Consider the following 15,650-nt stretch of genomic DNA (forward strand, 5'->3'; position numbering starts at 1 on the left):
TACCGTAAAAACGTTCCAAGGAAAACATCAGTAATAACATTAAATGCATTACGAATTTTACATCTAGTTTTCTTTGACTATTAAATGTTATTTTGACCTGAATTAATTATGTACAGAACACATAGGTCAGTCTTCTATTCAAGTTAATGATTCTCTCATTTGGAGTTAAGAGCAGAAGAATATCATTTTGTGTCTCCATTAAGCATTATCTTTTTCACAAGAGTCACATGATAGCATGGGGTGTACCTCCAAATACACAAAGATTGTCTTTAGGAAGCCAACCTCCTATAAGTAGCCTACATGTTAGAAAATGTGCCTGCAAGAGCAAATGCAGGGACACTGCCAGCCAAGGCATGGGGTAACAAGTACCAGTACTGGAATGGGAAAGGGCTCAGTGTGGTCCCGAACCTCAGAGGGCAGCCTTTGTCAGTACTGCAGCTGGAGGACTCTTTATTTGGGCCTGCATTATCATCCTCATCCAACACAACTGATGCTTGCTGAGCACCTACTGTGCACCAGGTATATGCAAATACAATGTATTTTCCATAATACCTTTCTCAGGTAAGGAAATTGAGGCTTAGAGAGGTTAAGTAACTTGCTTTAGGTCCTCCAGCAGTGAGGACTGTGCCTTTTGAGCTTGCTGATTTAGTGAACACTGAGAAGCATTTGGTGGACCTGATGGCCCTGGAGACCTTGCTTCAGGAGCTTTGTCCATGCTTCTACTTTTTATTTAATTCCAAACATCTCTAACCAAGGGCCCCTTAGAGTTTAGAGTTTGGTGTTCCCTATCACGACTCAGTTCTGACCACTTTCTCACCTCTTTCCTCTCTGTGCCCTCCCCCCCACATCACCCTCCATACTTCTTATATATGTATTAAATGACACAGCCTTTTTATTGCTTGAGGCACAAGTAAAGGCTTTGTAGTACCACTCTCCAAACAGTTAAATTACATTTATGGTAATAGAGATACTAGGATATATAATTGCATATGTGCTTGAAAAGGAAATGAGTTTTTAAAGTGTCGTAGAAGGCTCCAATACTTGACTCATGGCAGAACTTTATTCTTCAGTGACACGGCTTCTCTTCCCCACATGACTTTTGTGATTTAAGTATTACTATGAACACTGAAAAAGTGAGGGACTTTTTTTGAACAAAAGTGAGGCGCTTCATTGTGATTGTTTTGTTACTTCCTTTCTCTTCATTCCTGTTCCCTCTTAAATTGGAATAAATGTCAGCTGACGTTGATTTTTGTGGTCATTTATAGTTTTTCCTGGGGTTTAGGAGAAGAGTTTGTGGGAAAGTTGAGTAGAGCTAGTGGTGTTAGGCCACTAGCAGAAAAGGAGGGGGCTCTGATTCTGCAGCCATTAAGAGTTCTGCCAGGTATGTTTGTCTTTCTAAAATACTGCATTAAAATTCTTTGCTAACCATCTGCAGTTAGCACAGGCCCCACAGCAAAAGGGCATGATCCCCAACAAGATTGCCCTCACTGTAGATGTCAGCTGCCTCCTGTACTAATGACTCAAAACGCTATAAATTCGGGAGTTTCCATGATCCCCCTACAAGACTGCCCTCACTTCAAATGCTGGCCACAAGTTTGGAGGGTCCCCAGGCTACCCATACTCTGACCCACTGGCTACAAATATGGGGCTTCCCATGGCCCACTTCAGGTGTGATAATGTGCTAGAACAACTCCTAGAACTCAATAGAATGCTTAGCATTACTTATCTAGGGGCCCACCAGGAGTTACTTCATTAACATAAACCATCAGGGCCAATGATGAATAACAGAGACACTCCTATCATGATTGAAATCTCATGGATATGGAAGAAGTTTCCTCCCAGGAAACCAGGACAAAAACCAGACATTCTTTATTATAGGACACCTCCCCATCTTGAAGGAATGTGAAATGCCTGGTTTTTAGGTCAATTGCTATATAGTCATAAAGCTACATGGAAGAGGTAAGACCATGCTGGTATTTGTTTCCTGTAGCTTTATGTTTGGCCATTTACCCGGTGACTTACCATTTCTCTTACCTGGTTCTTCTTCCATTGTTCTTTTCCTTGGAGGTTCTCCCCCTTGGGAGCTAGGTTTTCTGCTCTCTCTCAGGAAATTGGGTCCATCTCTTCACACCCCAGTGAGTGTTTTTTCCTCATAGAATCATAGATTCTCATTCTGGTACGTAAAACCGCTTCTGTGTAACATCCATGAATCGTTACTTCTCTTTTCTTGGACTGCTTCTGTAGGGGGAAACTCCCAGGCCTCACATTGCATTGGTGGGTTCTCTGGTTGTTAGCAACAGGGAGCCACACTCTCCTTCTCTGCAGCTACTTCTGTCCATGTTTTTACTGGTGTACACAGTGAATTGAGAGGAACCATAAGTGTAAATACACACCTGATTTCGAAGATATGGTATGGATAAAAAAAGAATATACAAAACTCATTAGCTTTTTATATTGATTACATGTTGATATGTAATATCTTGGGATTAGAAACACCAAATTATTTTTGCTAATTTCACCCTTTTTAATGTGGCTACTGAAAAAATTTTAAATACCTAGAACCTTTCAGCCTGCCACTAGAAATCATTCTCGACTGAACATTTCTTAGTATATAGTTGGCCGTTTAGCCCATTTAGAATCCCTTTATTTTTATCTTACTCTAAATTACCTAGGTAAAACATATCTATATTATTTCCAATATCCCTTTTGGTAACTTCCATCATTACTCTATTAATATCTGGATAACCGTAGGAAGCATAGTTTATATTCTAGCAGGTTCTTTGTGGATTCCAGCTGCCTTTCACCTTCCCACAGATTTCTTTTTTTCTTTTTCTTTTTTCGCCCCAGTTTTCCCGTGAGTATTTGAGCGGTCCCATGTATCAGATAGCTGCTCTGTGGGGTTAGATGCACTCCTCTCCTGTCTGATCCCTCAACTGGGTAGTCTGATTTATTGCGTGTTAGAAAATGTGTTCTTTAGCATTGAAGTGAAGCCAAACATGCCACCACCTTATGTCCTCTGCACTGCTTGGGCCCTCTGCCTGGAATGTTCTGTCCACTTCTCACCCCTCATCCCACAGGCTTTTGCTCAGATGTTACCCCTGCAGAGAGGCTCTCCTGGATCCCTCATCCCCTCCATTCCACCTTCCACCATTTTTTTTAACCCTGTCATCTGTTTTATAGCCACCATAACATTTTTCACTATCTAAAATTACTGGGATTGTTTTGTTTTCTTATGTTTTCTGTTTCCCACCCCATACTCTAACAGAATGTAAATTCTTTGGGAACATGGGCCTAGAACAGTGCCTGGAACAAGTATGTGCTCAGTAACTACCAGATGAGTGAGTGTACTAGTTCTCAGGTAATAAACATTTAAGTCACTGAGGTGCTCAACCTTCAGATCCCTGGACTGCCATCCCTGAGGATTCACACTTACTGGTCTCAGAACCACACTTTGAGAAATTCAGAATTCTGTCTTATGACTGAACACCATTGTTATTAAACTTGATATTCTTCTCATTCTGTATCATGTGTATATGAGGGAATGAAATGTACAGTCTTTTGGGATGTGAAGATGAATGGGGAAATTTGGAAACTTTTTAAAAATTAGGTGACGTTGATTTGAGCAGTATTTTCATTTGCTAGCACCAAGCTTTCAACAACCAATAGCAGATTTTCTAGAGTTGTGGGAGAAAAAAAATTATGATGGAGTCTCACAACAAATATTTACAGTGTTCCTGATATGTCCCAGTCACTGTTCTAGGCACTAGGGAGATGGTAGCGAATGAAACAAAAATCTCTATCCCCATGAAGGTTATGTTCTACTAGAGAGAGGGAAGCAATTAAAATACATTTATATAGTATGTGTATTTTGTACAGTGTGGTATAAATGGTGCTGAGATGATATGTGAAAAAAGTTAACCGTTTTATCAATGTTTTAAATGGAAGCAGAGCTAAAACTGTTATTTAAGTAGCATTTTAATACATGACCAAAATAAAATTGGAGCAGATGTGTTGGCACTTGCTAACTTGGTTTTTGAAAGTCTTATTTATTGCGTTAATAGAAATACTTTCTTCCCAGACCAAGTAAAATAGTATAAAAGGGTTATGCTTTAATTTGGGGTGTCATGTAAAGTTGCTTCAAATATATTCATAGTTTCTGAGTGGTATTAGGGAATAACACCCACTTAGAAATGGAAACCTTTTATGGTACCTTCCTTGTATATCACATGATGAAAATACAAGATGAATTTCAAGACTAAAAACCACATACTGACTCTTAAGTTTTTAGAACAGAAGCAAATTCCTCCAGTCCCTCTGTGTGCACAGTTAGTGTCAAGAAGGCTGTGTGAGGCTGGCTGCCGATTCAATCCTTAGTAAATGACTTTTGTGATTTTATTTGAAAAGGCAATTAACAGTATTTGCCATGAAGTTGTTCTTATTTTCTTGGGTTCTGGCTGGGACCTCTGCATGTCTCATACCACATTTGTCAGTGCAATCCATTCCCACATCATACTGAAGCCCATATTCTTGTGTGAAGGGTGCATATAGGTTGTGTGTCCCCAAGGCCCGTGAGTAAGGGAGCAAGAGCTGAGGGTCATTACTGGTGAGCGGCATGACGCTTCTTTTCACCATTTTCTTTTGTTCTGGAGTATAGCACTGAGGGCTTTTCTTTCATCTTTTTATGAAAGATCATGGCTGTGCTTCAGGGTAACTGTAATACCTTTTATACTTGACTTTTTCTCCCATATCAAGTTAATGATTTCTTTATGTTGCTCTTCATTTTTAAGCATATTGAGGTAAAATATTTATTTTGTCAGAAAGAAGCAATACCCATGTGTCCTTTTTAATTGCTTCATTCTTAGCCTACCTCCTTTGGCTGTGAGCAGCTTAATAGCTAAAGAGCAGTCAGTTTTTCCTTTTAATTTTGCTTTCTTCTGAGTCCTTTTTCACGAATTGAGAGTGAAATAGGAAAAATGCCATTCATGAAATCTTGCCTCTAAAAACATATATCATTTAGTATTCCTTTCCTCTCAGACCCAGACATTGCATTAAAATAGGCCTTTTATCATTATGAACTTGCTACAATAAGATAGTATCTCATTCATTGCTTTGTGTATTAAGAATCAGAAGGTAAATGTAACTGGTATGCCTTTATTTTTTAAAGTTTTTATTTATTTATTTTGAGAGAGAACGCAAGCGGAGTAGGGGCAGAGAGATAGGGAGAGAGAATATCCCGAGCAGGCTCCCAGATGATGCGGGGTTCCAACTCACAAACCATGAGATCATGACCTGAGCGGAAACCAAACATTGGATGCTCGACACCCGAGCCACCCAGGTACCCCTAACTGGTATGCTTTGGAGTTGGATTATCATTGTTGAGTTGCCACATGCACACCCCTCACTCCAAAGTATTTCCCATTATCCAGGACTTCATACGGTATGACATTATTGGCTTAAAGTGTGTATTTTTACTGCAAATTGAACGATCTGCATTATAACTTATATTCTGTGGTTTGCCCGTAATGTACAGGAAAGTGGCCTTGAAGAAGGCTCTGTAAGGAGCATTTGAATTGAACACTGACCTTATGTGATCCACCTGTGACAGCTTCAGTATTTTTCTTAGTGCCTCTGTATAATACTATAGGCTGAAATTCCTGCAAATAGCAAATTAAATGAACCTTCCATTTTCTATGACTGTAGTATGTTTAAAGCAGTCAGTATCATTGGGGGGGATGCTGACCTTGGATTCCAAAAGAATTTATTAAACCTATTGAGCTTGGTCTTTCCACATTTTTAAAGGTCTGTAAGTTCACATGCTTGAGTCTCCGCCAAACAAAAGTGTCTTGTGTGTACTATTTTAACATCTCATACCCAAACAAGTGTTTTTGGTCGAACTTAACTACCTACTCAGATTTTGGGATGGTCTAGTGAAGGCAGTCGATGAACCTTGTTCTCAGGGAACATCAAGATTCTTTTCTCTTGGAGCATTGGTAAGAGTAATCAGAGAAACCCTGCCCAGTCTTTACCCTGCTCCAGAAGAGCCCTCCTGTTACCTCATCAGTAGAGCTGATGAACTGATGTTTAGATAGGCACACTTTCTAGGTGTACTGACATTATTCAGGCAGTTAGATAGAAATAGAGAACTTTGGAAATGGTCTATGCGATACCAAGTAAATAGAAATGATTCCTTGGGTGATGATTTACAATGAAAGCCTTTTAAAAAGCCTTTAAAAAATACCAAATATCAAAGCCATTTAAAATAATTTATGATGTTTTAATAAAGTCACAGTTTCCAAATCTGTTACTAGAGATGCTTATATTTGTATCCCGCCTCTTCCTAAAATTAGATTTGATATAGTTTATTTCAAATAAAGAGAGACATGATAACATAAGGTAGATGTAGAAAATCAGGAACTAGGAAAAGAATAATAGACAATCTTGAACTATAATTGCCATGCCTGAGTTTGGATTTGGCACTGAACTTCCTGGTAGCAAGAAGGAAAGGATGAAACACAGTTGTGTAGTTCTTGTCCTTAGAATGGAGGGAGAATGCCCCCCCCCCCCTTTTCTTTCATGGGAAATAAGCCTATGCTAAAGATGTGAAAAGAATCCTTACATGGGGTTTTTATGTATTTATACTTAAGGGTCAGTGAATGATTAAATATATAGGGTTGCTCAACATTTTAATACAGTATACTGACAGATACCACATTATTTTCCTTTTAAAAAATTTGTTTTTAATTTTTGTGGTTTGTCTCTTAAAAGACAAGGTCATATCATTCTTCAGGTGCGAACAGCTGTGATCTGGTGAGGAGCCTACCTGGCATGTGGCCTTCAGCCTCCCAGTGACATAATTGGGAAGGACAGAGGGCTGTGAGTCAAGTGCTTCCTTCCGATCATCCAGTATAGCTTTATCCTTTCTTTTTAAAGACAGTGTACAACTTTTGTTTATGTTTTAAATGTATTTTATAAAGAGTAATGTTTACTTATTTTTACTCACTTTAGTAAAGTTTTTTTTCCTGTTAGAGAATTTTGTTCATATACATTCATTATGGTTGTGACATGTGGATTCATTTTAACTGCTGCATTTTGTTCTCTTTCTCCTTAACCCTCTGCTTCCATCCCTCCTCTGTTTTTAACTGTCTTGACTCCTTTGCATGGGATTGAGTCCTCTCGCCTCCTCTTCTCCACCCCCCACTCCCCCCCACCTCTCCCTCCACCCCCCTTGTTTGGAAGTGGTAAACTCTGTTTTATTAGTAGTGGTTCTGGATATTTTAGCATGCATGTTTAACTGAGTGGTTGAGGGTTAATCAGTATCTTTTCCTCCTTCTGAAACTATGTCAGAATCTTAAAATGCTTTGACTTCAGTCATTCTCCAACTTAAATGTTACTGTTGTCCAGTACTTTGGTTCTTGTAAGTTTTAGTCCCATGAGTTAGGTACTATTGGTATTGCTGAATTCATTTTTTCCACTTTGCTTAAATTGTACTTGATACATTATTTTCACTGCTTCTCATTTCTTCTTTCATGTTGTTAAGCCTTCTGTCTGGAATTATCTCTTCTTCCTAAAGCATCTTTGTTACAAACTTAGTAGGGGGAGGGAAGATCTGTCTGGAGTAAATGATCTTGGGTTGTTTTTAGTCTTTATTGTGCCCCAAATCTTAGAGAAACAGTTTTGTTGAATATATAGTCCTAGGATTATCCCCCTGCCAGGTCCCCAACTCCAGTGATTTGAAGATACTATTTCCCTATCTCTGGCATCCGTCATTGCTGTTAAGTCATCAGTCAGTCTTACTGAGCTTACTTTGTGGATAATTTGTATTTACTTTCTGTTTTTAAGACCTTGTTTTAAAACTAGAGTATTTGTTGTTGTAAAGATTCACTGCAGTATGTCTGGTTATGGATTTCTTTTTATTCCCCTATTTAGACTTTGTGTTCCCAAATATGAAATTTATATTTCATCCACTCTGAAAATTTTTCAGTCATTCTCTCTTTCACTATTGCCACTCCCTCTTTCTCTGTCTTTGCTTCTGAATCCCTCATGGTTGAATAATAGATACTTTCAGTGTAATTGCATGTCTCTTAATTTTGTGCATTGTCTCCATATTGTGAAAATTTCTTAGTTTTCCTGAATAAGTTCTTAAGTTTGATTTTACAGGTTAGTACGTCTCTTTTTAACAGTACATGATATATACTAAATTTCTAGGAGGTATAGAAGTTACAGATTTTCTCTGGAAGTTCTACTTTGATCCTTCTTAAATATGGCTAGTCATTTTTTACTGTATTTTAACTTTGTATGCTTGCTTTTCTTTCATTTCTGTTAACATAATATATTTTTTAATACTCTAGTTTTGATCATTTGAGTATCTGTAGTCATTATGAATCTGATTACACAATTGTTTTTGCTTACTCCTGCCCAAGATAGCTTATTTCCTTGTGTACTTCCTGCATTTTTTATTGTAAATTTACCTTCCTGGAATTTTGTATATGAGAATTCTTTGAGGCCTGGGTTTGGATGACCTTCTATCAGAGAAAATTTCCATTTATATTTGCTTCTGCCAGTTGCTTAGGGACACCTCCCCTTGTGAGGGCCAAGGTGTATTGGTCCATTAAAAACCCAGATTCTAATCACAGAATGGAACAGACCCATTTCTCTATTCCCACCCCTGTGCAAGCACTGTTTTCAGTGGTTTCTTTTATAAAACTCTTTGAATTTCTGCTTTCTTATGTCTAGCCTCTGATAATTTCCCTCAATTACCTGGTTAGCCCTGCATCAAGAAACAAAAAAGAGTTGGAAGGTATAAATTACAGAGTATAAAATTCACATCTACCCCTTTTAAGTATACAACTCTGATTTTTACTAAATTTGTAGAAGTATGCATCCATTACCACATTTCATTTTTTGGTAAGATATTTTGTTACTCCTAATAAGGTAGCCAACACCCTTTCCTCAAATTGGAAAGTTGGAGGCTTATCCTCTGTTCCATCATCATTTCTCTTGTGGATTTGGGAATAACTGGTAGAAGTTTCTTGAGTGGTTGTGAAATTTATATGATGTGTAGTTGGGACTTCTCACTTGATGCATGTCAAGTTTACAAAGTTGAGTTACTGTAATTTTGGACTTGTTGAGAGCTCAGACTCAACCATTTTAAAGAGGAAAACTTAAGTGGTAGCATGACCCAGAGCCACAATGGCAAGTAATGCAGGTTTTGAGCTTCAACCTCTTGAGCTTTATGGTTATGGTTGTGGACTTGAGCTCCCTTTTCCAAAGTTCTTTTCACTTGTTTTACTCCCCACAATGGGCATAGGCTGTTAGGTTATTAATTTACCACCAAGAACAAAAAGAAATCTCACTTCCTGCAGAGGTTCCAGAGTAAGGGGCAGTGGAGCCCCTCAGCCAAATATGAAGGAGAAGCAGTTACTGAGGGCCGTGGGAAGAAACTTGTGCTGACCTTACACAAATTTAACCTTCATTTAAAAGTCATCAACACATGTATAATAGAGGAGAAATTGTCATAATGGGGTTTTTTTCCCATTATGGAACTTCATAAATTTTATTTAAGAAGAGAAAATCTAGTATAAAGGTAGAGTTTTCCTAAATGTCTGAAAAGTTGTCTTTTTTGTAGTGTGCAGATGTCATATTTGTTGATATGACACAGCCTGGCTGTGACATTTCTTTTTTCCTCCACAGCATAAATTGTTACTGTGCTACTCCTAAAACCAGCAAAAATCCAGGGCTTTTTTTTTTTTTTTTTTTTTTTTTTTTTTTTTTAAATCAGGGAGTTGCTGGTTTTCTGAAATGTTCTGCTCTTCTCTAAGGTCCAAACTTCCACAGTGTAGGCATAGATAGTGCAAGAGGCCTTAATGATTTCAAAGCTTATGATTTCATAGGTCATAGTGTCAGTCTTAGGCCACCTCTTGAATTAGCAAGAATCAAAGACATTTAAACTGTTAATACACAAGTTACCATGATAGCAGAGATACAATTATTTATTCCCAGAGAAAATCTAGAGGTAACTGCACAGTGTTCTGCCAGGTTCTCTGGAAGTTTGGTCTATGTATTTTTAATTTAAACTTGAGTCTCTTCTTCAGTCTCAGTATGAACTGCTCTCCCGAATTTCTAGAGCCCCAGAAGGAGACATTTAGGAAACCCCTCCTCTCAGCCTCCCCTTTCACTGTTGTCAAGCGTGGCACTAGTATATGAGGTTAGCATCTCAGAGAGCTACGGTTGAGATGTTGCATTTGCACATTTGTCATTGTTGGAAGTGAGTAGCCCTGTCCCTGGAGGGTGAATAGAAGCTCATTCATCTGAAGAAGACTGTCAGTGACAGGCGCTCTCTCCCTCCTCCCGGGCCAGGCAGGGCGGCCTCCTGAAACAGGCAGTGTACTCTTGTGGAACATTACTGCTTCAGCAATACATCAGAAACCATTTAAGTAACGTTTTAAAATAAAGAACAAGTCTTGCATAGCCTTTATTTTGTTAGGAATTGTATCAGGAAACAGGAAAGATGGTTTACAGAGGTCAGCCATTTCAGCCTTAGCCACCCACACTCTCATGTATCTGATCTATAATATATAATAGTTTACATAATCTTTGCTTCTTACTTTTCTGGATCTTACAGATTCATAAAATTGGGTGAGTGTAAATTGAAATAAAATGATGCTAGTAGTGACTAGAGAGTAAGGATAGAAACAGAGTGACAGACCTTCCTGAATTTTACACTTGGCTGGCCTCCCAAATAGTGGGAGTGGGGCGGGAGTGCTGGGTATTAGTATGCTCACCTCACCAGGAATCTTTGTTAGTCTCAAATTACTAATGTAGTGATGAGCCCCAAATTTTATATTTGTTTTTCAAAATGCCTTCTTAAGGAATTGAAACAGTGGGAGTTGCAGATTCATGAACATATCTAAGTTAAGCTTTCTCCTGCACTGTAGCATCATTGAGGGATAATGTTTTTTAAACATTTTATATTTTACAAAATAGAGTTTTGGTTATGTTTTGCAGTAATTTTTAAACAAAAAAAATCTGCATAATCAACTGTATTATCATGAAGACTAGTGCCTGTTTGCTCAGGTCCAGTTGATACTAGAAAGTGGAATTGTAATCTTTAGGGGAAATATGTTACTTCTGTATATGATTTTGAAGACCCCTAAACATTAAAGATCTGACTTAATTTTTTATTTCTTTACATTTTATATTTAAATTGCATGTTAGTTCTGTTGTTTCTCCTTATGATTAGGCATTGCAGGATTCTGATAGTTAGCAGTCTTCCAGAAAGCTGATAATCCCTAACCATAATACTGCAAACAACAGCCATAATAGTACGTAATTTTTCTTTTGCCTGTATGTGCTTAAGTTGGGTGGAGGAGTGAAAATCAAAGGTTATCACCATTGCCCTTGTTTACTCTGGCATTTAAATTCCCGGAAAGTGCCTTTGATATTAAACTGCCTACGCATCTGTCATTCATAACTCAATTTGCAACCGGGGGGGGGGGGGGGGGGAAGATGTGTCTTAGCACAATGTATTCATTTGGTCCTTGGTATTACCATTGGGGTTGGCAAGCCTGTTTATGTAGAAACATGGGTAAGTGATCACAGTGCTCACAGTTGCTACAGAGCAAGGTTCTCACCACGGCCAGGGCTTCAGCTGAGGAAGTCTGACACAACTTGGAAAGATTGTTTCTGGCTACTGGAGCAGTGTCGTTAAGATACTTTGGACAGAAAGGTCAAGAGTTCAGTTCAAATAAAGCAGTACCATTCAGAAAGGAGTTCAGCTTTCAGTGCTTTTGAGAACCTAGTTGAAGGATAGTTTTCTTCTAACTGTGGGACATCATCCCTGTTTATTTTTCCATTTCTGATGAAGATGGCCTTGGGTATATGTTGATGTTATCTTAATACTATTTTTTTTTAATTTGAAAAATATCTTTGTGTTTAAATAAACCTCTTGGCTTAGTAAGCAGCCATTCACCTGTAAAATGAGAATAGCATCTTAGAATTTCTATTTCTTTTCTTCAAGAACCAGCTACATGGTATATTTGTAATTGAGGACACCAGCTTTTCTTTCTGAATGCCCTTGATTCCTTAGCTTTTCTCATGTTGTTGTCCACACCATGAGAACTGCCTTTCTACTGTTCAGGCAGGTAAGAGAGCATGGTAAAGCCTATGAGTTACATGCCCTGGAATCTCATTCTGCCAACAGTGTGACCTGTGTTACAAGTCGACATAGTCTCCTTAGCACAGAGATTTAAAAAAAAAAAAAAAAAAAGTCCTCCTAGGTAGGTAATTAATTTGAGAAATAAAATACCATTTGTGCTCTTGGCATGTGTTCTATAAAAGATCAGAGGTGGGAGTGGGTATACATTTGTTTTCCTTAGGGATCAAAAGAAAAATCTTCCAAGAACTTTTTATGGTGTTCCTTCTTCTAGGTTGCCAACTTGGCCTGTTCCATCTCAAACAATGAAGAAGGTGTAAAGCTTGTTCGAATGTCAGCAAGTCAGCTAGAAGCTCTCTGTCCTCAGGTAAGGTATGACCAAAAATGTTTATGGTACCACTGAATTGGAGTTTGGTTACATTGGAGATCAGGTTTATTTTTTTAATTTTGTTTTTAGAATTTTACATAGAAGTCTTGAGGACAAAACACTGATCCAGAGTTCACAAAGCTTGTAGAAATTTATGTTCAGCTTCAAGTGACATTTCCTTGGGGCATCCCATATTACTATCCTTTGCCTTTCATTAAAAATGGATAGTGTCTTTCATTGCTGGCAAGTGGAGGGTGTGTAGTGACCTCACTACTCAGTCTGTAACCTCCTTGAGAGAGGGCCATCTGCAACATTTGACAGTCCTGGATTTAGGGTAGTTATCTGACAAACCTGAAGGAGTAACAGTTACCCACCTATGCTCCTTAATGCCTGGGATTTGGATCTTTGTGATGGAGGGAACAAGATCCAAGAGCTAGAACCATTACTCTGTAATGTCCTGAAGTAGCATTTTGCTACATATGTTAGCAACGTAATCCAGCTAGCTACTGAATTAAAAGCTTGAGAACTTTTCTCCATTTATGATGGCATATTGGAAGACTAGCGATTATGGCAGTCTGGGACTCTTGAAAGACTCTGAAGTACATAGAAGAACAGTTCCTTTGTTAAATGACCAACGTGTTGGCCTGCCTCCTATGAGGGGAACTGACCCTGTCTGTGGGGTCCCCTGCTCCTTGACAGTCACAGGTGTTTTTAAGCGGTATAAGTGCTGTTTTCAGTGGAAGAGGCTGCCCTTCTGATTTCCCAAGCAGAGACTGCTCATGGGCCTACTCTGAGGATTTACATTTACTTTCTCTAAATGTCCTGTCAGATGGCAGTGGCCACAGATAAAGGGAAATAAAGCAGAGGAATGGGAGTAACAGAAGAGAGGTCATAGGAATGAAATTTCTATGTTGTGTGTGCAACCAGCTTTAAAATATATTGAGACCAATACTTTGGCCCTTTCATATAAATAATTCCTGACCCTCAAGATAGGCAACCAAAAGAAGTAAAGCCTGATTATTAATCTGGGATCTTAACTGGTGCACAGGTTAGTTAAGGCATTTGTTCTAATCGTCATTCATGTGTATCTCGCTTGCCAGTGAGAGTTGGTTTGTGTAAACACTACTATGATAGGCCATTGTGAATCCACATTATATGATGAACATCTTTTCAGCTTTCATACAGTCATGAAATCCAGTAGAAATTAGTAGCGGTAAAGATAATAAGCACAATGGATTGAATGACTTGTAGAAAGTTCATGGATGACTAAGTTGTAAGAAGTAAATTCAGAGTAAATTTCTAAAGATGGGGCATTCTTTCCCCAAGTTTATCATTTTACCCTATCAGCACTTTGTTTTTAATGTCTTTGGTTCTCCGTTTGATTTTGAAATGCTTGAAAAGCCACAATGCTTTCACATATCAGCTGAAACAGATGGTAACATACGCTGATCACACCTACCAAGAGTATTTATATAAATGATCTTAAGCCTAGGAGAAAAAATCACATGGAGAGTCTAGTAGATCCTAATGAAATGGTGGTGTGCACAAATCATGTGTGGCTGGGCCATGTTGTGCCGGTTTGAGTTTGCCCTCAGCATTGTTTCTCTCTTGGGTATTTGATTTCTTCTAGTAGAACAGACCTTCAGGAGGAGTGGGTTTAGACTGTGCCCAGACCACCCTTAGTATTAGGTGTGTGTCCTGGATAAAAAGGTGTTTTCCCAAGTGTGCTTCTTGTCTTCCAGACTCTTGCCTAGGTTCATTTTTGCCCCTGCTCAAAGCAGGGCTGGGCAGACTCAGTGATGGCAAATACAGCAGACATTTGCAGCCATGATAGTGACAAACTTGAGTAGTATGTGCCGTTTCTACATGAGGAAGCTGCGATTCCACTCCAGGCCAGTATTGCCAGGTCCTTTCATTATTTTTAAAGAGAAGTCAGCAATTCAGGTTTTTCTGTCAAGTATCAATTTTAAACGATAGGTAACTAATCAAAAGTTTAGAAAGTCTTTGAAGAGGGTAAACCAAACTCCTCTGAGACTGCATCTGGCTTACCCTGGCCCGTGCATTGCATTCTCAAAGCGCTTCTTCTTCAAACTGGCTGGTGGCCATCCCTGTGAGGAAGAGGGCTTTCCCTGGAGCTCTCTCTCTCCTTACTCTTCATTCTGATGTGGGCAGTGACCTCTACCACCAGGGCCCTGAACTAGAGGTGTTCCCTTCCACAGACACTGGCTTGTGTGATAAACAGACTAGGCTGGTTAGTTCCCCAGGAGTTTAGGAAGGGGTTTAATATGCTGCAGCCTATATGGCACAAAAACAGACACTCAGATCCATGGAATAGAATAGAGAACCCAGAAATGGATCCACAAATGTATGGCCAACTAAACTTCGACAAAGCAGGAAAGAATATCCAATGGAAAAAAGACTGTCTCTTCAGCAAGTGGTGCTGGGAAAACTGGACAGTGACATGCAGAAAAATGAACCTAGACTACTTTCTTACACCATACACAAAAATAAACTCAAAATGGATGAAAGACCTAAATGTAAGACATTTGTAATGATGTAAGACATCAAAATTCTCAGGGAGAAAGCAGGCAAAAACCTCTTTGACCTTGGCCACAGCAACTTCTTACTCAACACGTCTCTGGAGGCAAGGGAAACAAAAGTACCAATGAACTATAGGGACCTCATCAAAATGAAAAGCTTCTGCACAGCGAAGGAAACAATCACCAAAACTAAAAGGCAACCAACAGAATGGAAGAAGAGATTTGCAAATGACATATCAGATAAAGGGTTAGTATCCAAAATCTATAAAGAACTTCTCAAACTCAACACCCAAAAAACAAATAATCCAGTGAAGAAATGGGCAGAAGACATGAATAGACACTTCTCCAAAGAAGACATCCAGATGGCCAACTGACACATGAAAAAATGCTCAACCTCACTCATCAGGGAAATACAGATCAAAACCACAGTGAGATAGCACCTGTCAGAATGGCTAACATTAACAACTCAGGTAACAATGGATGTTGGAGAGGATGCGGAGAAAGAGATCTCTTTTGCACTGCTGGTGGGAAAGCAAACTGGCACAGCCTCTCTGGAAAATAGTACGGAGGTTCCTCAAAAAATTAAAAATAG

The 15,650-nt window shown here is 38.9% G+C and overlaps 1 protein-coding gene across 3 annotated transcripts in view; it reads left to right on the plus strand.

Annotated features, from left to right (window-relative positions):
* Positions 1-15,650, plus strand: part of CTNNA1 (catenin alpha 1) — a 176,781-nt gene that overhangs the window by 132,827 nt on the left and 28,304 nt on the right. For all 3 annotated transcript variants that reach the window (XM_042984815.1, XM_042984820.1, XM_042984805.1), the window contains exon 10: positions 12,426-12,518. In XM_042984815.1, coding sequence (XP_042840749.1) covers positions 12,426-12,518 — 93 coding nt within the window. The remainder of the gene's footprint in view (positions 1-12,425; positions 12,519-15,650) is intronic.

Source organism: Panthera tigris, chromosome A1, assembly GCF_018350195.1.
Source record: "Panthera tigris isolate Pti1 chromosome A1, P.tigris_Pti1_mat1.1, whole genome shotgun sequence".
NCBI lineage: Eukaryota > Metazoa > Chordata > Mammalia > Carnivora > Felidae > Panthera > Panthera tigris.